Consider the following 21,637-nt stretch of genomic DNA (forward strand, 5'->3'; position numbering starts at 1 on the left):
TCCGAAGTATGAGATCCAGTTTGTGGCACACTGAGGTGTGCCATCTGTTCTCAGCTGCTCACAGAGCTCGCAAGCAGAAAAAGAAGTTGCTATGGACAGGTGTGAAAAATCTACAACAAAATCATTATGTTTGTGCACATCCCAAAAGGTTATTGTGAATTAGGGTATTTAAAGGAAGCTGAATAAAATTTTCAGTTGCTGAATGTATGATGCTAAACATTTCTCAACCACAGGACAGACAGACAGACGGACGGACTTGTATTCTAAAATGCAATGTAAGAGGCGAACTTACTCGTGTGAGCTCAGTCTGGATCAACTGCTTGTCTAGCGCTGAGATTGATTTTTCCTGTTCAATTTGCATGGCTATAGCTTTCTGTTGTTCCATCAACTCTCTAATCTTGATCTGAAATGTAAAAATGTTAAAAATGTCACAAGAAAATGTGCATTTATATGTGCGTCATATAGGCATTGTCAGAGTATCGAGGAAAAAAGAACTATCCTTTGACATAACGGAAGTTTGCCTCAACCATTCCGATTGGTTCTCGAGAGCTCAAGAGTTTGCCCGTGGCCACCTCACTGCCTTCCATGATGTCAGAGCTGGATGAGTTTTAATATTCCCGGGCCCAAGCTTATACAAGTACACTGCCCCGCTTGCTATAAAAGTTGGAATGTAGGTTTACATCAGTGCACATAAATGTATTTTACATTTGTCTGGCATAACTTGGGGTGAGGTGTCACAACCCCTTCACAGAACTTCAATAATACCAAACTGTTCCCGGCAACTGAACGTCTGGCCACCTGGATGAGTATTAAGGATGAGAACACTCGATTTTTACTGAGCACTAAAGGTGTTTTACACAAACTAACAAATTTTTCAGATTCCAAAAATTCAGACTTCTTGCTTTTACATACGTAAGCCATTGCCACCACGAAAGATTTGATGCCAATTGAAATATAGTTTAATTTTAAATAAAAGACTGGGTCAACATAAGAAAAATTCACATTCAAACTTAGCAGCATATTTGAGAGTTTCTCAAAACTGTAAGCACCTTTGGAGTGAAACGTCCATGTTTGGCAGGCAACAGTCAACAAGAAAACATTTGCATAGGGAGGCAATGGCTATTTAGTCGGTTGGACATTGTGTTAACGAGGCATAGGTGCAAGTACACCAGTCCTTGAAGAAGCTTTTCGAAACTGCTTAGGTTGGCCCGATTTCCCAAATTCTGTTGCATTCCTTTTTGTGACTCGTTTGGCGTGAGCCCATTTCCCTCAATTTCCCACAGCTAGTGTTTAGATATTTCTAGTTCTGTGTGAAGTAAAGGTTCTTGCTGGCTTGAGCTGTTTTGTGTTTGTCAGTCTTCTTCATCGTGTAAGCTTGACGTGCAGGTTGTTATGAGCGAGGATCCTAAAAGATCCCAAGTCAACCTTTCTCCCGCTAAAGTAATAATGTCACAAATTCACACCGAAGAAGTTGCAAGAAATGAATTGACTCGTCATATCCTACGGAAAACGACGTTGGGAAACAACAAGACTGGATTGGAGCATAGCTAATGAAAGGCATGCAAGTTTGCCACCATGTCATGTGACTCTCAAAGATGAGCAGGGGCCATTGAACACAGTCAACCTGCTTGTGCTGTTTCTCTGCCTGGGGTGTTTGAGACCAGCTTTGCTACCACATCAGCACATCACAAAAGGGCAGCACTGCACAATGCACTCACAACTGCACTGCTTCAAACGTGCTATGCCAGAAGATTTCGGATGGGTATAATATGAAATAATTATAGAGAGTAATAAGTGGAACATAATATGAATTTCATTACACAAGTTTCTTATATCATGCTCAACATCAAGTGGGGAAGACGCTGTGGTGGCTGGCATGCTAGATGTAAACGTGGATGAGATGATGAGGATGAGACATCATTTCAGAGTCTCAGGATGATGATATTCGCCACTTTTCACTACCGGTGGCATCGACAATGTGCTCGGGGCCACTGACAACACATACATAATTAAGGCCCTGGTTTCCTGCTGCAGCAAATTCAAAATTCTGCGGCACAGACTTGTAAACTCCATGATTTTCCACTGCAAGGAGTCAATGGCTGCTTGGAACAGGAAATATTACATTTTCGAGGATAATGTGGGAACAAAAAATATTTTATAAAATCACAGATTCAAAGCACTGTCGTGGCTCAGCATTACGTACATGATATCTTGTCTTCTCCTGTGATGCGGTCTGTTGCGTGCAAATCATTTTATACCTGCTGAAATGTCTTACAGCATCTACAGAGTTTATAGGAACTTTATAGGAAGGAGTTTACAATACATGCCCTGGGGAAGCCCGCTTTCGAAAGGTGTTATATTCACCGTATAGTCGAATAGTATTCGGAATCCCGAATATTGGGTATTCGATTCGCAAATCGAATACTTCGAGTGATTGATATTAGATTCGAATCCGAGAACTCGAGTATCCGCACACCCCTAAAATAAAGGATTCCGTGAAATTCCGTGCCAAACGAAGGATTCCGAAATTTCGAGGAATCGCGGAAAACCCGGGACCTTATATATAATATATCATGCATCAACAGTGCTTTCACTTGTTCCGACAAAGCGGCAAGCTGGCTACTAACTCTAAAACATGGAAGCTTGAGTTGTGCAAACGATGAGAAGCTGCGAAAACACGTTAATGTTGAAGGCAGTCCTAACCACTGCAATCACAGCACTTGTCATTGTGTAGCCCAGTGACCTACCCTTGTGGAAATTTGCTCATGTTCCACCATAGTCAGGCTGACATTGACAGCTTGCGAAGCCTCTGACTCTCACACAAACAATTTGGACAAAACGCGAATTTTTGCATTACACGAAAAATTCAGATTGATTTTATGACTCCAAGAAGTCAGAAAAAATCACTCGGCTCCTGTGACCTCCACGTCTTACTAACCTGCCTTTCCCTTAGGGCATCACGTAGTGTATGAGAGCGTAAAAGGACGGCTTCTCGTTCCTCTTCCATGTGAGCATCTTGTTCCAGCTGACCAAACTCTATGTCCTCATATGCCCTCCGTTCAGCTTCCAAGGCTTCTAGAGCACAGCGATACTCCTGCTCCACCTCACTACGTGAACGTCCACGGCTGTTCGTTGTTAGCTCTGCTAGCAAGGCGTGTTGCACTTGCTCCCAGTGGGCAATGCGATTCTCATGCGATTCTAATTCAAGACGTTCCTGGAACAAGAATAGCAACCGATGTTATATTTTCAAAGCAGCCACATAGTAACAAAACATTTTACTGCAGTGTATGTAGGTAGCTATGCAAATGGAAGAAAGATATGTGGAAGAACAAGAATCAGATATTGTACATGTACTACTCCACTGTGTGATTATTATGATAATCATGTAATAATGACCATGTGTCTATTGAGCTCAAAACATAACAACCTACCTGCTCTCTGTCATGTTCCCTGCGCCGTGTCAGCATCATCTCTTCCTGTTGCAGCTCTTCGAGAGCCAATAGGTCCTCCTTCTGGCAGCCCTGTGCATCGCTCAGCTCTCCAGTCACCAAGGCGTGCTCTAGTTCAAGCTGTGCAAAATGAATAACCAAGAAACACATTTGCACAAGCGCATGAAGCAATACATGTTTTAGAAGAATAAAGGACACCTGACTCAAAGGATAATCACATAATACTTAAAAATTTTACAGCGAGAGCTCCTCTATCGTGGAGGTTTAGCGGCATTGGTGATTATGACTAGTGTAACAGAAACGAAATGATGTAACCGCGCAACGACATCACAACATGACGTGGTACAGTGGATGCCACCAATCACGTCACACACACACATGACATCATACCACTTGCAGCACCGCCACTGGCCGGTGCGCTTGTCAGCATTGTACTAGACTCTTCACAATGGAGCGGCCACGCAAAGTGCTGATGTCACCTGAAGAGCGAGAGTGGAAACTACAGTGTGCCACTGTTGTCACACAAAGTGAAGCCCAACGAGAAGCTGCACAGTAGAAGTGAATAGAACGCGAGAACATTTTCACGAAGTCGCAGAGCCTCACCTTCCCGACATACTTTACTGATCATAAAGGTCTGTTATCGCTCCTTGAATAAAGCAAATGTGAAAACAGTTGTCGAAGGGTGCGTTCGAATAGTCTGAGATGCACCACCGCGTACCAGAAGTGCCGCCATAATGGTGCGTCACCTGAAGTTCTCCACAGGCGCACATTTGCGTCACAAAAGGTGCACTGTGGGAAGTCTCCTGCGATGCGGACTTCGTCAAGTGCTCTTCGAGCTTGTGCTGATTTTCGGAGGAGGGCGTGCTCGTTGAAAAATTTAGCAGATGACAGTTTGCGGCGGCTGTTTTGTTTGAACAAATGGCGGCATACCGTGAAGGTGTTTGTAGTGGCATAAGTTTAGTGTGTCACGTTAGATATGCATTAACACTTTAAAAAATTAACAATTAAATTTGCAGAACAATTAGACAATTAATTAAACAATGAAATTAACAATAAAAATTACATAATTTCTTTGGTGTCCATGTTGAAGTAAGAGAAATTGTTGTCCACTATTATGGCTGGTTCCACTCTTGCACCTCATGCTATGCATTCTCGGTAGTCTCTTTATTAAATATACATTGCAGACAAACAGCAGCAGGTGGCGCATGTACCGGTGCTCAGGCTGCTCATTCAAATACATTGGTCTGAAGGCGCACATATGACTAGAGATGCGAAACTCCGGAAAGAAACCGAAAATTTGGGGGAAAAAAACAGTTCTCTTTCGTTTTTTTCCTCGTCTCTGGAAAAATTGCCCAAAATTTCCAGGCGACAAAATTTAAAAATGTTAATTTTCGTGCCTTCCATGCGTTCCAACCCTAAAACAGTGCCTTAGGTGCCTCTAATCCGCCAACAACCACCAACTTAGACCTCCGTCTGGCTGCTCCAAGCGATCGCCATCGCGTTCACATAGTGTTGGAGTTCTGGTCGGAGTGGACGGGTTGTTCCAATTACCTATCGCTGAGTAGAAAGCAGTCTCATGGGATGCTCTGCTCTGCATTTATGCCTAGAGGGTGAACACTACTAAAGTTTCTAGCTCATTGTATGCTGTGGCTTGGCCGGCAATGCTTCGACTCAGCACTAACCGCGTTTGTTTCCATTTTTTTAAATTTTTCGGAAAACCCCCCGGAAAAAAATGTTTTTTTTTCGAGCAATCCAAAATTTCCAGAAATTTTGCATCTCTACATATGACGCACACTGTGACGGAGTGTGATGCATCACTATTCGAATGCACCCCATGTGTGTGGTGAAGACAATCGTGAAAACACTGCCTCATTGCGCGAAGATGATACAGCTATTACTGTCACTACTTTGCACATTGGGGGCCAAAAAGACGTGTTTTTACTGAACATGTCTTCTTCAAATATGTGATGCTGAAATGATGGGGCAGGTTACCATGAGTATATTCATTGCCCTTTGATGTGTTCACAAATGAAGCACTTCAGCTTTAGCACAAAACAATAAATGCACGGTGTGAAACACATAATATATGAGGGGTGTTCAAGTCAAACCGGAACTTTCTGTCTCCTGAGTGTACAAATGGCTCACGCTACTTCTTTTTCGTCATTTTCACATGCGACAGGCCTCCGCGTTCACCACGTGGTGGTCCAAAGTTTGTGAAAAACAGAAGACATGTGCTGGACAAGGTGGCCGACAACGAGGTGAGTGCGCACATCGAACAGCGAATTGTCATGAAGTTTCTCGTGAATGAAGGCGTAAATTCATCTGAAATTCACAGAAGACTGCAGGCTCAGTATGGCCACGATACACTTAGCCGCAGCAAAGCGTTTGAGTTGTGCAAACGGTTCCAAGACGGCTGTACATCTGTGCAGAAAGGTCCTGGCCGGGGCGGCTCAGAGCCCAGTGTCAGAGCTCCTGAGAACATCCAACTTGTGGAACACCTGATCCTCAAGGACCGACGGATAACATGTCTCGAACTGGCTCGAAAGAACGGACCTTTCTGTGGGAACGTTGAACACTGTCATTCATGAACACCTCCAGTTTCGGAAAGTTAGTGCCCGTTGGGTCCCGAGGCAGCTCTCCGTGTTTGACCGGCAGAGAAGACTGGAAATCTCCCAAGAGCTAAGGTACAATTTCGACACTGAAGGACAGCTGTTCCTTGATCGAATCATCATGTGCGATGAAACGTGGGTGCAGCATTTCACTACAGAGTCTAAACACACAAAACAGTGGACATCCGGGCTCACCAGCTCCCAAGAAGTTCCGAAGCACCCCGTCTGCGGGTAAGGTCATGGCAACGGTTTTCTGGAACGAGGCTGGCGTTGTTCATGTTGATTTTCTGACCAGTGGTACCACCATCAACAGTGCATATTACTGCCAGGTTCTCAAGGATGTGCATAAGGCACTGAAGCAAAACCGGCCGGGCCTCATCACCAAAGGAGTCCTCCTCCTACAGGACAATGCACGCCCGCATACCGCGCATCTCACGACACGCACCTTACAGGAACTTGGGTGGGAGTTGCTGCCACATCCCCCTTACAGTCCCGACCTCGCCCCCACTGATTTCCATCTCTTCGGGCCATTGAAGGCGTTCCTTGGGGGCCGCCACTTCAGCTGCGACGGCGAGGTCAAGAATGCGGTCCGATCATGGCTGCTACGCGCCGGTAAGGATTTCTACGCTGCTGGCATCCAAGCCCTCGTGACACGCTGGGTCAAGTGCATTAGTGCAGCTGGAGATTACCTTGAAAATTAAAACTAATTTCTCGCCTGTAAGTTAACTTTACTTTTGCGAAAAATGAAAAGTCCCGGTTTGACTTGAACACCCCTCGTACTAAACTTTTTGAAAATTAAGATATTCATATGGCAGAGTGTTATACAGTTACAGGATATTCTTCACATTTGACACTACACACAAATTTTAAATGGTTCCTACTTTCCTTTTATACCCTATATGACAGCCAAAGCAAAGTGACTAGAAACAAAAACAAGTTCCCAAGCAGCAGAATTAAAACACTTTCAACACAATCTACCATACAAGGTTGCTGTAGCTCCCTTGCTATAAAAAATGCTTTAGTAGTTCACTATTCCAAAGCAGCAAACATTTTAATAATTCTTAATTGAGTGCTTCACTGTCTTCAGTACACGAGAGAAAAAGCAAACGTAGAAAGCTCTAATAAGCAGGTGGAGTTCTTGTTCCATGGCCAACACCATGTATATTTGCACATGAAATTATACACCCACTATGAAGGATGTAGTAAGCTACCAAATAATTCTGCTTTCTTGAGTCAATTCTGTACAGTGTTGCTCGAGCAATATCCGATAATACACGGTATCTCCTGAATGATACAGACATTTCCTAATAACTCAAGTCTTCAGCAAATGTCAAATAAGCACCCAACTGTATCCATGCAGTTATACTCTATTTGTGTCAATGAGGAATGAAGCATCCAAATGTATATCACCACTGGTAATGTGACATTTTTATAAAGAGAAATGATGGTGGACACTGCACTTGGCAGCGTCTGACGATTGCTCAGTGGATGGGGTAATTCGGGTAGGTTTAAACATAAGGTCAGTGGATGAGGACTATAACCTTTCAACAGTCCATGTCCTCACCTCTCGCATTCCTTCACTGACACGAGCTTCCAGTGTGATAATATCAGTCTTCAGTTTTGCGATCTGATGAAGAGACCCTTCCCTTTGCCTCCTCAGGAGGCTCATGTCGTCTGAAGTAGACCTTGCCTGTAACACAGCATTAAAGATCCTGCTATACCAGAGCATGTGACCATATAAGAAAGATGGGCACAAGTTGGAAAAACAAATGCACATACAGCAGCGGCAACGAGCAAACTTATGAACTCGGTACAATGCAACTAATCAGTTGCATGTGCTGTACACAGGGGCGAATCCAGGGAAGATCCTCAGGGGGGGGGTCGCCATGTAACACGGCGAGCTGCTGCGCTTTCATTTCACACCAGAACTTTATTTATGATCTACATGTTGCGAAGCTTAGCAGGCTGTAAAGGAACGCCACCGTGCGGCGTGTGCGGAAAACGGAGTGTACGGCAGGAAAATCTGCCGGAATGGGGGTAGCGGTATGTCTCGGGGGGGGGGGGGGGGGGCCTGGATCCGCCCCTGGCTGTACACTGTGTTTATCCAGGGTGTTTCACCTGAAGCGCCAAAAAATTCTAACTGGTGACGTACTCGCCGGAGGATTGTGGGACTTTCGGCGATTACCTTCTGGAAACTTTTGACACCATTTAGGAAGGCTTTGGATAATTTTTAATTCAGAGAAATTTATTTTTTCAATCGAACTTTGAAAACTGCCAAGCCAACCTCACTTTTTTTTACAGAAATATGAAGTCCTCCACGGATAAGCGCAGACCCAAAAAAAACTACGCACAGTATAGCAACAGAAATAGTCGCAAAAAATTAGTAAAAGTGCTGCTTTAGCCCTTCCTGCTTGATTGTCGCAAAAAAGCACGCGTGAAAGGTGCGGCGATAGGAGAAAGTGTCCCTCCTTCTTTTGTTTTGCTGATTTTAGCGCTTTGACCTTGGTTCGGCGGACAGCAGTTTTATCGGAAGTAGCTTCCCAGATAAATCCCTTTTTTTTTTTTTTGTGACTGGCAAATGTGAATGAAACAGGGACCTATCTCGTGAGTTCTTTGTGATAAGACAGTTGTCACCAGTATCAAGGTCAAAGCATTGGAAATAAGGAAAAACAAGAGGCGGGGACACTTCCTCCGCACCTTTCGCGCGCGCTATTTTGCGACGATCAAGCAGGCGGGGCTAAAGCAGCACTTTTACTAATTTTTTTCTGCTATTGCTGTTGCTATACTGTGCTTAGTGTTTGTTTGGCCTGCGGTTACCCGTGGAGCACTTCATATTTCTTTTTAAAAAAAAGTGAGCTTGGCTTCGCAATTTTCAAAGTTCGATTGAAAAAAATAAATTTCCCTCAATTAAAAAGTGTCCAAAGCCTTCCTAAAGGGCAGCAAAAGTTTCCAGAAGGTGCCAGAAGGCCGAAAGTCCCACAATTCTCCGTCGAGTACGTCGCCAGTTGGAATTTTTTATCACTTTAGGTGAAACACCTTGTATATCACGTTTCACATGATCAGTTTTAAATGCGATAGTATCATTTCTTTAACCGAGTTTTGGGGGCTCCGTGTCCGCGTCGCGTGACACTGCTCCCCCTCGTTTGTTTGTTTATCGCGGCGCCGGTTCAGTAGGGAGATATAGAGGGATTGGAGATTAGAAGAGATTTAGCAGATTGGAAGGTATTTGCGATAACGGTTCCGAAGAGTTGATACGCCTAGCACTTTATTCCTTTGATGTGGCTGTCACGTTGCTGGTCTTGGATTTGACAGCTTCCTCCTTCCGAAGAACGCTTCCGATGTGCTAGAACTCCCTACCCAAGCAGCACAATGTACTGAAAGTCGAGTGCAGCAGGGGTGGACGGTATGTGTCTTATCAGTGTTCTTTAGTTTCACGAGTCTGTTCAAGGTCTTTCACTTACCCGTGCACCCCTGCTGCACTCGACTTTCAGTACATTGTGCTGCTTGGGTAATGTGTGCTTCTTTTCAGTGATCTGTTAGCGTCACGAAGCAGCTGTGGCTGTGAGCGGCGTACAGACATGGGCAGATGGACAGAGGACAGCAGGAAGATGTGGGAGACAGTGGGGTTGGTGTGCGCCTTGGGCCCACTTCAGGGGAACTGTGTCGACATCCGTCTGTAAAGTCTGCCGAAAAACCCAGGGAAAACCTTAGACGGCACAGCCGGTGGTAGGATTCGAACCCACCACCTCCTAATCTTCCGCACAACCTTGGGTACCACCAACAAGCGGACGCTTTTACCCACTTGGCAATCCCGCTGGTCGCTCAGTGTCTGCACAGCGTGTCCCACGTGATGTCGTCCACGTCGTCTGGGAACACGAACGCCGCAGAGTTTGCGCGGTGCCTGCGTGCGCACGGTGCATTCGCGTAACTGTAGAGTTCGCAGATGTGCCGGAGAAGCTGACGCAGTGAACAAAAATGAGGAACGTAAGCGCGGTGCGGCCGATAATAGGGAGTTTCAGGAAAACGTAGAAGTTTCACGATAACGTTTCCGAAAACATGATAAGCCAATCGCCTGATTCCTTTGTGGTGGATGACATCATGTTGCTGATATCTGATTGACTAACAGCGATACGGAGTCGGAATCGGAGGGGGCTTACGATTTCCTAAAACCCACTAATAGTGAACGTAGATGGGTAGAAATCCAGCGAACCGGTAGAGATGTAGGAAGGGAGTTGCCTCAGGACAGAAGCCGCCGATATTTCGAACAGAGACTGTTCTTCTTCTGGGCACCGTCCTCATCATTGGCATGGTATTTAAAGGGTTAGGTGTGACGTGTTTAAAGGTTCATGCCAATTGTGGGTCAACAGCCCGGAGGGAAGAAAAGGTCCGCACGGGCTTCTACGGCCGGAGTGAATGGCTGCTTTGGTAGAGTGTGGAGGGAATTATCCTTTCACATAATCCCCTCCACACTCTAACAAAGCAGCCATTCACTCCGGCCGTGTTGACCCACAATTCGCATGAACCTTTAAACACGTCACACCTAACCCTTTAAATACCATGCCAATGATGAGGACGGTGCCAAGAAGAAGAACAGTCTCTATTCGAAATATCGGCGGCTTCTGTCCTGAGGCAACCCCCTTCCTTCTTACTAATAGTGAGTTTTAGTATAACCACGGTCCTTCAATACTCTTCCTGGTCAGGAAACTCCGCTCGAATACAATAGACTAGGTCACTTAGGAACAATTGCTCCCGCTTGGGACGATCGCGTCGTTCGGGGGGAGAAACCCTCGTGGAGCAGACGATGTTTCCGCAGCACTGCCTGTTTTCAGGGAATATTTGATAAGCTACTTTTTAAAGTTCATTTCGTGTTCATAGCAGAAACAATTAATTTTCGAAGCGACTCATGATTTGAGCCGGCACATTTCAGTTCAGTGAACGTAAACTTGCAGATTTGCCGCGTATATTGCAACTTTCGTTGTTGTCTTTCTTTGACAGGGAAAATTTTCATTTTTCTCTCACTCGTGGCTCTCAATGGTGGTCTAGAAGTGCAATAATATGTTGGTCTAGAAACATATTATTGCATTTTGTTGCACAATCACTCAATCAAGTGATACATGGTAAGCTAACGACGCTTTCCGTAGTTATTGCGTGAGAGCGAAACTTTCCAAACTCGTGATTTTCTTGTTTTCCTCGTGGCAGTTTGTTGCAACTTGAACAGAGATAGAATTACGAGGTGATTCTATTTCAGCGCAGGCAGATAATACTTCAGAAGAAGTACGTATGGAAACCCTGTATTTGAATAATCTAAAATGATCTCTGGCGGTATGAGATGGACGGACTCTAATAGGACACCTTTCAATCATCATCACCCCTTCCACAAGCGCAATGGGGCAGTGTACCGCCATAACGGCGGAGAATTAACCACCACATCATCATCCCATTTATGTGTGTGTGTGGCGGTATGAGAGCCGGAGAATACACATGCTATAAATTGTATGGCTCGATCGTTTTCGGCGAGGAAATATACTCATTGTTTTTTGATGTGGTGCAGTGCCATGGACAAGGTTTAACGTATCGTAGAGAGCAATTTTTACATACTTTGGGAAGAGATGATGGGAAAAGTCGTTGTGAGAGATCACAACAAAACCAGCAGGCACAATGATTGGTGCCTCCTGAATGTAGTCTGGACGAATACTCTGTAATTACGGGGGAAACGATATGTTCCTTTGCCGATTCCAACAAGATTCAAGCCGGGCTATTAAGTTAACACGATAGAATTTCTTCTTGCTGAAGTGTGGCCTGACAGCGCTTTCCAACTATAGAATTTGGCTGACAAGATTCAGATGTCAAATTCAATGGCTCCACTATCACCGCGTTGTAGATAGCGTCGGCATATGAGTCAGATCAGTTCCAGGACATTTCACTGAACACACTATTTAAAATGGTGGAATTGAGTTTTATTTGGGAGGCGAGAAGGAAATTTTGAGATTGCCCAAAAACTACATTTACGAGAACAACACGGTGGTATCTGGTAACAACAACAACAACAAAAAAAAAAAAAAAAAAAAACTAGCAAGAGAGAAGCAGGGGGAAGGAGAGAAAATCTCTTGTGTTAGCCTTTCTCTTCATATTCAGCATGAAGACAAGGAAACTATATATTTTTAGCACTATAGACCGTTTACAGCAGAGTTATCTGGGCGCCGCCATCTTAGCGTACGTGACCTTGGCGCCACTGCTTGCCTTCTCTTTCGGCTGCCTGTTGGCACGGCGCACGTAGTACAGCGGTGCAACCCAGAGACGCTTTCTCCGATTTTAAATTTTTTGCAATGAATTCCGCATGTGAAAGATGACACGAGGCTTTGGCCGAAGCTTCAGCGGTCTGGTGAGCGCATTTGCTGGAGTTAGACTGGTATTTCTGTCCTCGTGCGTCCCAGATGACCGGCCCCACTATGCTCGAGTTACTACATATTTCGGCATTTTCCCCCTCTCCTTTTGTTGCGCATACGTTACGTTGTGGGTACGTTCATAATGTAATATCGTGAGTGTAATGGGCGCTTCGTGCACTGACGAGGCATGTACATGGAACCGTTCAACTGCAAGGAACGTGACCCCTGCTACTATGGGGGTATTTTATTCTCACAATCAGCAGCCAACGCCTAGAGCGGAGTTTGGGGTTCACACAGAAATGCTGCGCCACTTTGAGGGCTGCATTACTTACCCTCGCTGACTCTCCCAGTTTGAAATATCCTTCCTCTGAAGATTCGACACCTACTGTTGTCGAATCAGCTTGTTTTTCTCTCTTTGTGGAAACCCGTGCATTGCAAAAGGCCTCGAACGAGAGCAGTCTTTGTATAGCGACGGCTCGTGAATTTAACAAACAGCTTTGTCCCACACAATCAGATCTCTGTCACAGTTTGTACACTGAATCACGGAACAAGTCGTCCCTATGCTTTTCCAGACTTTGCACAGAACTGTAGCACAGCGGCAAAAAAAGGTCAGAAACACTAGGCAAAGGCACACAGGCACTCGCAGAAGGCAAGCGATGGCGTGGCTACTGTGGCGCCATCTATTAGAGCACGAAGCAACTGGCTGCTGTAAACGGTCTATATCTAATGCCATGAATGGGCTCTAGAGTCTGTAGTTTATGGTCCGCAGAAGCTTTTCACGCATTGCAGAAAGGAAAAAGAAAAATGAATAGAGAAAAAGAGAAAAAAATCACCCCTCCCCGTGCCTGCTTCCGGTGCAGCAAAAACCAATAGGTATGAGCGGACTTTGTTTACTAAGCCGACTTGGCATTACATCTTTCCCACCAAGTTGTACCCTAAGACATGTTATTGTATTGATATCATGTTGAATGATATATCTTTGAAAATTTTACGGTTCTTAGTGTTTGATGCTACACATGTCACCCAGTGATCAACCTGAAGGAGCTCAGAAAACCACGCTTATCGCAGTACATCTCCAATAAGGCTATTAGCGAATGTTTTCTGTTTATTCCCGTAAACCAAGTCATCGCTGTTTTTAAGAGAAAGAAAAAATAATTTCATTCAGTCCTCGTCAAGTTAGGGCTCCCCTTCCATGAAGAGCATATAGCCATCACGAAATGCTGCACGCTCGAATCAGGCGAAGTCTCCTTTATACAGGGTGTCCCAGAAAACGTGTCATTGAATTATAATAAAAAAACTACACCACCTAGAGTCATGCGGTCAGTGGCATTTGTTCTTACTGGGTTTTTGCCACCTCCTCATGTGAATGTCGTGTAACGTAAGTTTAATTATGTAAATTTTTGCGAGCTTAAGTCGGAAATTTGCCTAGTAAAGGTCACTTTTTTACCCCACCAATGTGAAGAGCGTGTCTAATTTAGTCAAATTAATGATAATTGACAGGGATATTCAGGAGCTATCCCACCGGAAAAAAGAGCCGAACATCATGCTCTACGGAGGTCGCACAGAATAGCGCACGATGAATTTTTCAGCGCAATCTTAGTCAGTCCGACGAAAGGAGGTTGGAAACCCAGCCCTCCCCGACATCGCAGATAGAGATAAAACAGGCACGGCTTATCACGTCCGACTTTCACTGGGATAATGCTTTCCCTCTCCCAATTTTAGGAACTGTTACTTTTTCTACTATCACTCTGTGGGCTGGCTTCGGAACCTCCTTTCGTCGCACTGAGAGCGATTGCGCTCAAAAAGTCATCGCGCGCTATGGTCCGGTGCTCCGAAAAGCATGATATTCGCCTATTTTTTCCCATGGGATAGCTCGTGAATATCACTGTGAATTATCATGAATTTGAGTGAATTCGGCACGCTCTTCATATTGGTGGGGTAAAAAAGTTACCTTTACTTGGCAAATTTCCGAGTTCAGTTCGCAAATATTTACATAATTAAACTTGGAGTACATAACATTCACATTAGGAGGTGGCAAAATAAAACCTAATAAGAACAAATGCTATTGACCGCATGATTCTAGGTGGCGTAGTTTTTTTATTATAATTCAATGACACGTTTTCTGGGACACCCTGTATGTGCAGATCATTTTTACATACGAACAGAGTGCAAAGATTGTAATAAACTTCAAGGATATTTAAAAAGAACCTATGCTTACGCACTCAAAACGCAAGCACAAAGGAAGAAAAGGTGTACACTTCTAAACACCCATAGAAACACTATGCAAGCCATATGCGCAGGCACCGGCGGACACGAAAGTCTCCCCCGAACGATCGCCGCGCCACCACGCGCCGCTCGGCCGCCGAAATGAAGTTCTCACGCGAGTTTCCTGACCAGAAAGAGTATTGAGTGACCGTGGTATAACGTACGCTGTCGCCGTTGCGTACGTAAGGGATAGCGTGGTGGTTCTGCGCAATGCGCAAAGCTCTGCTTGTGTCTTGCGCGTGCGCAGAACCACCAACGCTATCACTTCCGTTCGCAAAGGCGATAGCGTACGATATACTAAAACTCTCTATTAGAGAGTGTTAGTAGACCGCCGATAACGTCACCGTTAACTTACCGTGGCTACCAGAACCAATGACAGAGAGCGTGACTCAAAATCTTATCTGTTGATAGGGTGCGGTATGACGCGGTTGCCTACCGGGCTACCGGTAGCGATCTATAACACTCGCTAATGCCAGGAAGCGACGTGCGACAAAGCGTGCCGCCATTACACTCGGCTCGATGTTCAGAAAGGCGTACCGAAGACTACAGTGACTTTTGTGCGGCTAAGCAAGGGACAAGCCACACCAAGAGACGGGATGAGAATGAATGTTTATTCGAGGCGCGTAGCGCGGGAGCTAAACGCCTTTGCAGGCGAAACCCGTGTTTCTGCACGAGGCCCATAGCAACCTATGGTCCGGTTTGCCGTTCCGCCGCACGCAAATCATCTGCGGTCATAGCACAAGGACCGCCCTACCGCGTTTCGTACGCGTTTAGCAGTGCGCCTCGGTGAAGCCGGGTCGCGTCACACTGAGAGAGGGGGCATCGTAGAGGGGGCCCTCTCAGTCTGGCGATGCAACCTTTCCTCCTCGGACCACCTCGGGCGGCGGACGCGCTCGCTCAGTGTCAGCATCTAAATGTCTGCATGATGACGTCTACGTCGTCCTGTAACACGGACGCCGCGGAGCTAGGCGGCGTGCTTCCTTCGCGCAAGTATACAGCTCGCACTTGTGCCGCCATTGCTGCGGGAGATGCAGACGCGGTGGCAGAAAATGAGGAACGTAAGCGGGCGTGCGACAAAGCATGCCGCCATTACACTCGACCAGGATACGTTTGCATGAAAGTTGAGTACGCTTTCTGCACGCGCACCGAGCGCGTGCTCCATGCACTGCCAAGGCTATTGAGAATGAGTCTGAGACTCATTCTCAACCTTATGCAAACGGACCCAGATGTTCTGAAATGCGCATAAAGGGTACAGTGACTTTAACGGGAAGTGCTTAGCAATAACAGTATGTTGTGGGCCTCACCCTCCGTAATGGGACCTGAGGCCTGTCCAGAGATCCCTTTCCGAAGTTTAGAGACCCGCCACGCTCAGGAAGACGACGCATGCTTTCGTCTGTCCAGGTATTTTGCAATGATGGCCAAGCAGCACGGTTACTGTCCGCAGCTGTTGGTGGAACAGTGCGAATTCGGGGACGTGGTGACCCAATTGGACTTGTAGGCGGAATAATAGGGGACAGCTCAGGTGCCGGTCGCGGCGCTGCGTTGTCTGCAACGCCTACAGTACCATCTGTTTCCGAGCGCGGGCTCGATTTGGAGGAACCACCTGCAAAGATTTTCTATCTAAGCATTCAGGAAACATAGCTCTCCAAAGTGAAAAAGGCACAAGATGCATAAAAACAGCATACGTAATTAAATGATCTGGCCAAAGGTTCCCTCCTATGCTTGGCTGACGACAGAAATTATTTATTATTGCTTCTGGTAGTTGTATTATAGTTATATGCAATATACGAGGGGTGTTCAAGTCAAATCGGGACTTTCTGTCTCCTGAGTGTACAAATGGCTCGCGCTACTTCGTTTTCGTCATTTTCACACGCGACAGGCCTCCGCGTTCACCACTTGGTGGTCCACAGTTTGTGCAAAACAGAAGACACGTGCTGGACAAGATGGCCGACAACGAGGGAAGCGCGCACATCGAACAGCAAATTGTCATAAAGTTTCTCATGAATGAAGGCGTAAAGTCATCTGAAATTTACAGAAGACTTCAGGCTCAGTATCGCCACGAGACACTTAGCCGCAGCAAAGCGTTTGAGTGGTGCAAACGGCTCCAAGACGGCCGTACATCAGTGCAGGACGATCCGGCCGGGGCGGCTCAGACCCAGTGTAAGAGTTCCTGAGAACATCCAACTTGTGGAGCGCCTGATCCTCAAGGACAGACGGATAACACGTCTCGAACTGGCTCGAAAGACGGACCTTTCTGTGGGAACGTTGAACACTATCATTCATGAACACCTCCAGTTTCGGAAAGTTAGTGCCCGTTGGGTCCCGAGGCAGCTCTCCGTGTTTGACCGGCAGAGAAGATTGGAAATCTCCCAAGAGCTAAGGTACCGTTTCGACACTGAAGGACAGCCGTTCCTTGATCGGATCATCACGTGCGATGAAACGTGGGTGCACCATTTCACTCCCGAGTCTAAACGCGCATCAAAACAGTGGAAGCATCCGGGCTCGCCAGCTCCCAAGGATTTTTCCGAAGCACCCCATCTGCGGGTAAGGTCATGGCCACGGTTTTCTGGGACAAGGCTGGCGTTGTTCAATGTTGATTTTCTGCCCAGCGGTACCACCATCAATAGTGCATATTTCTGCCAGGTTCTCAGGGATGTGCATAAGGCGCTGAAGCAAAAGCGGCCGGGCCTCATCACCAAAGGAGTCCTCCCTCTACAGGACAATGCACGCCCGCATACCGCGCATCTCACGACACGCACCTGACAGCAACTTGGCTGGGGGTGCCGCCAAATCCCACTTACAGTCCAGACCTCGCCCCCAGCGATTTCCATCTCTTCGGGCCAATGAAGGTGTTCCTTGGGGGCCACCACTTCAGCTGCGACGACGAGGTCAAGAATGCGGTCCGATCATGGCTGCTACGCGCCGGTAAGGATTTCTACACTGCTGGCATCCAAGCCCGCGTGAAACGCTGGGACAAGTGCATTAGTGCAGCTGGAGATTACGTTGAAAAATAAAACTAATTTCTCGCGTGTAAGTTCATTTTACTTTTACGAAAAATTAAAAGTCCCGGTTTGACTTGAACACCCCTCGTAAAAGGGTTCCGGGTTTCCGGATTTATCCGAAAAGATCTGAAAAACGTACGCAGGTAAGATTTGAAGCAATTCGGATTTAACCGAAACACTCCGCATTTGTGCGTTCCAGTAATCGAGAACTGAGCAAGTAAAGCCATGCCTTGATGATTGGTTACATCGTTTCCTTTGGTATCGAGATTGCCTCGCATCGCGGGTTACCAACCCCTGCGACAAGGTAAGGTAGCTCTGTTAAACCAAATCCACCGTACAGCTGTCTTTCGCGAAGCATCCGTGTAACGCGGAGAACTCTATCCCTGCCTAGAGGTAATTCACCATTGGAGTCACTGAATAGGGTACCTTATAGGCACTATTCGACATGAGGGCATTTTGAGGTCATTTCCCAGATTTTTTGGGAAAACGTAGCGCCTAGGGCTTTTCTTTTTCTCTGAATCGTGCTTTCCCCTCAAAGTAGTGGCATAGATGTCGTTGTCTGCAAGATCCGCAGCATGACAGAAAGCGTTTTGGGGAGGCAGCGTCTCATTCTTTTTGTGAATATGCCGTTTCACAGCTGTAGCTTTTTGTCGCCGAACTTCGGATATTAACAGAGATATGATAAATAAAAGACGAAAAACTCCGAAAAACATCCTCCGAATATGTCAAAAAATAAACTCCGAAAACGCGGAACCCTAAATATAATAAGCATAACTGTTGTAAAATTATATTATATATAATATTATATTATACTAAGTATAACTTATATATACTAAACATTATACTAAGAACTTCCCTCATATGCGCAAGAGCAGGTGAAGTTAATAAACCCTGATCTATCCTGGGGCCCTATTCTCGTCAAAGTAATCCACCTCGATTACTTTGTGTACCGCCTGTCATTGGTCGTCACGCCTTGGTGGTCACGCCTTCTTCACGTAATGACCAATGACAGGCAAAGACACAAAGTAATCGAGGACGATTACTTTGACGAGAATAGGGCCCCTGCAGTGCGTGCTGGAATAGTGAATTCTAAGTTCAAATCATCTACAGAACCATTGAAGATTATGCCCTAACATAGTTCATCACATAGTTGATGGCAGGGCTGGATCCACTATTTTTCTGCGGGGGCCTGGCCTTGCACAGCATACTACACACACTACTTAAGGTCAATCGAGAGGAGCGTCAGGTCATCCAGAACCCCCAACCTCTATGTCCGTGCTGCATTTGTGGAATGACGTGACTGACATACCCCTTACTTTGGCACCCAAACTTGTGTGTTGTAACGCTTACAAGCATTTGAAGAACCTTTATTAGTTGTACATCCAGAGTGTAGAACCCCGAGACGAGGGACACGGAAAAAGGGAACAAAAACAACGAAGTCTGTTTGAGACTTGGTTGTGTTTGTCCCCTTTTTCTGTGTCCCTCGTCTCAAGAGTTCTTCGATATGGATCTATATCACCAGCTGGCTTGCTTCCTAACTATTCTATCAGTAGTTGTACATAGAGTGAGCGATGCCTGCGAAACAGAGAAGCTGCAGAGTGTGGACAGACCATTCATGCATTTGAGCATTCAGGCCAAGAACAAGCAAATGCATGATGAAAAGCATGCTGATGGCTTTTTTTTTTTTACACAGAGGACATTGTCCGATAAGAATTCATCTGATGCTGTCAACCACGGTTGCATCGTGACGTGGCTGAGAGAAGGCATTCATGGTAACGACAGGCACAAGCTCAGTTGCCACCATTGTAGTAACCAGATACAAAGGACGAATAAGTACCGCTCCGTCGTGCGCCACATGGCGTGAGCCTAGTTCTGTTTCAGAAAGAATGCGCTGCTTTAGGCTGCCTCTCAGTCTGGGTTCGGCAACCTGTCAGTAAACATCGCTTCTGTTCTGCCGTCTAAGCTCTCTGACTCAACAAACCCACACTGGTTACCAGTACAGCGGAGTCAAGGATACAGGGCGACGACAGGCAGGCAAGCGATAATGCCCCTGGCGCTCTTCTACAGCCTGCGCAACCTACCTCGCCACGTCGCCATTCGTCTACCACCATTCTGGCAAAGGAATCCGAACATATGGTTCATCCAGGCAGAGACCCAATTCCAGCTATCCGGCGTATCATCCCAACTCATGACGTACCGTCACACAGTGGCAGCACTACCACCCGACATCGTCATGGAAGTTGCTGACGTGCTTCAAGTACCACCGTCCCACGAGCCGTACGAGCATGCCGCCTACGCTCTCTGACTCAACGAACCCATAGCATCATAGTGTAAGCGCTCCTGGTTGCGCATAGAGTTGAAAGCTGGGCTAGTTGGTAACTTGACATGACTGAGGTAGAGAAAGAGGCACACACAACACAACCACAAGGGACGAGCTCGGGCTAACAACTGACTACTGCTGGTACTGACACTCCTGGTTACACCCAAAGTACACAAGTGTTTGTGACAACCAACTTGTCATTTGTACCCTCAGTATTTGCTCTAGATTTAGCTCTATGCAACTTCTTTCTGTATTCAACACTGGAACTGAAGCCCATCAGAAGAATCAAGCTTGAATTGAAGAAGGTACTGGGCACACTGCTTCAAGAAGGGAAGGCAACTACAAAGGGGAATGGATGCCCATTGTTACATATTTCAAGAAGTATGTTTGAAATCCAATAACCCCTCGTAGGTAGTCCACAATATTATAACCTCCTATGCCACTGACATGTCGACAAATGTACACTTATGAACCCCACATGAACAATTACGCATCAGCCAATTACGCAATTACGAGCCAGATGACACATAGCATGTGTCAGCATGAAGCCTGTGAGCACTCACCTCCACCTAGTATGTTTGTGAGTTCATCTTCTGATGATGTAGCATTAAGGGGCCTCTTGCCAACTGCCAGTAACATGTCACTAGCCGTCCCACAGCTTTCTCGTCTCCCATTGCATTTAGAGTCAGTTTCTATTCCTGAAGCAGCCACTGCAGCAGTGAGTGAACCATTCGTCTTGATTCTGTTGTGGTAGTGGCTTCCTGCAAGCTCTGCAGGCTGGCATCGAATTGTGCGTGGTGCAGGCTCGGGTGGCCCTGTTGTGTTCACTGTATTGATAAAGCATATAATGATATGCTACATTTATTCAATCAGGGGAACTGTGGTGAATTTGATGAGGCTAGAGTGACTAAATAAGCTTTGCTTCAGAGTGTCGACACTGAGGTCCAAGGGAGAGCAGGAGCGCCATCTTGTTTCCACACCACGCCAGTACCATCCCCAGTTGAGGATCAAAGACAGCTAGCATAATGCTCCCTGTGGGATAAAGAAGCGTGTATGATTGTTGTGCTATACTCCATGTATTGTCCACCAGAGCGTCCCCAGGATGTCAAGGTGAGCTCAAGGCCGTCAGCCTTGATGAGCTGCTTGCAAGAGAAAGGAACATTTCACCCACGCACGATAGATGGCATCGTCCGCTAAAATGCGCCTGAAGTGCGAGTACGCATGGCTACCACCAGCTCCGGTGGCGCAGCGGTAAGGCGTGCGCTTGGAGACTGGGAGGTCCGCGGTTCGAATCCGCTGGCCGGCTGTGCCGTCTGGGGTTTTTCCTGGGTTTCCCTCAGATGTGTAATAGGCGTATGCCGGCACAGTTCCCCTGAAGTCGGCCCATGGACTCAGCTATCCTCCCCCCGAGCGGATTCCGCTTGGTCTTCCACTTCTTTCCTCTCCTGCTCTCCACCACCTTTCCCTTCCCGAGAAACATGCCGCCTAATCAGGCAGGCAGACCTCTCGGGTTCCTCCCAACGACACTCCTCCTCCTCCTCCTCGCATGGCTACCGTGGCGCGGAAACAAGATGGCACATGCTCGCTCTTGGAACTCAGTGTCGAT

The 21,637-nt window shown here is 46.4% G+C and overlaps 1 protein-coding gene across 2 annotated transcripts in view; it reads right to left on the minus strand.

Annotated features, from left to right (window-relative positions):
• The window catches only part of LOC135385588 (pleckstrin homology-like domain family B member 1), a 292,580-nt gene that overhangs the window by 216,310 nt on the left and 54,633 nt on the right, over positions 1 to 21,637 (minus strand). For both annotated transcript variants that reach the window (XM_064614999.1, XM_064614998.1), the window contains 6 exons: positions 20,595 to 20,858; positions 16,014 to 16,312; positions 7,623 to 7,748; positions 3,432 to 3,569; positions 2,939 to 3,214; positions 293 to 403 (listed from right to left, as the gene is read on the minus strand). In XM_064614999.1, coding sequence (XP_064471069.1) covers positions 293 to 403; positions 2,939 to 3,214; positions 3,432 to 3,569; positions 7,623 to 7,748; positions 16,014 to 16,312; positions 20,595 to 20,858 — 1,214 coding nt within the window. The remainder of the gene's footprint in view (positions 1 to 292; positions 404 to 2,938; positions 3,215 to 3,431; positions 3,570 to 7,622; positions 7,749 to 16,013; positions 16,313 to 20,594; positions 20,859 to 21,637) is intronic.

Source organism: Ornithodoros turicata, chromosome 2, assembly GCF_037126465.1.
Source record: "Ornithodoros turicata isolate Travis chromosome 2, ASM3712646v1, whole genome shotgun sequence".
Lineage (NCBI taxonomy): Eukaryota > Metazoa > Arthropoda > Arachnida > Ixodida > Argasidae > Ornithodoros > Ornithodoros turicata.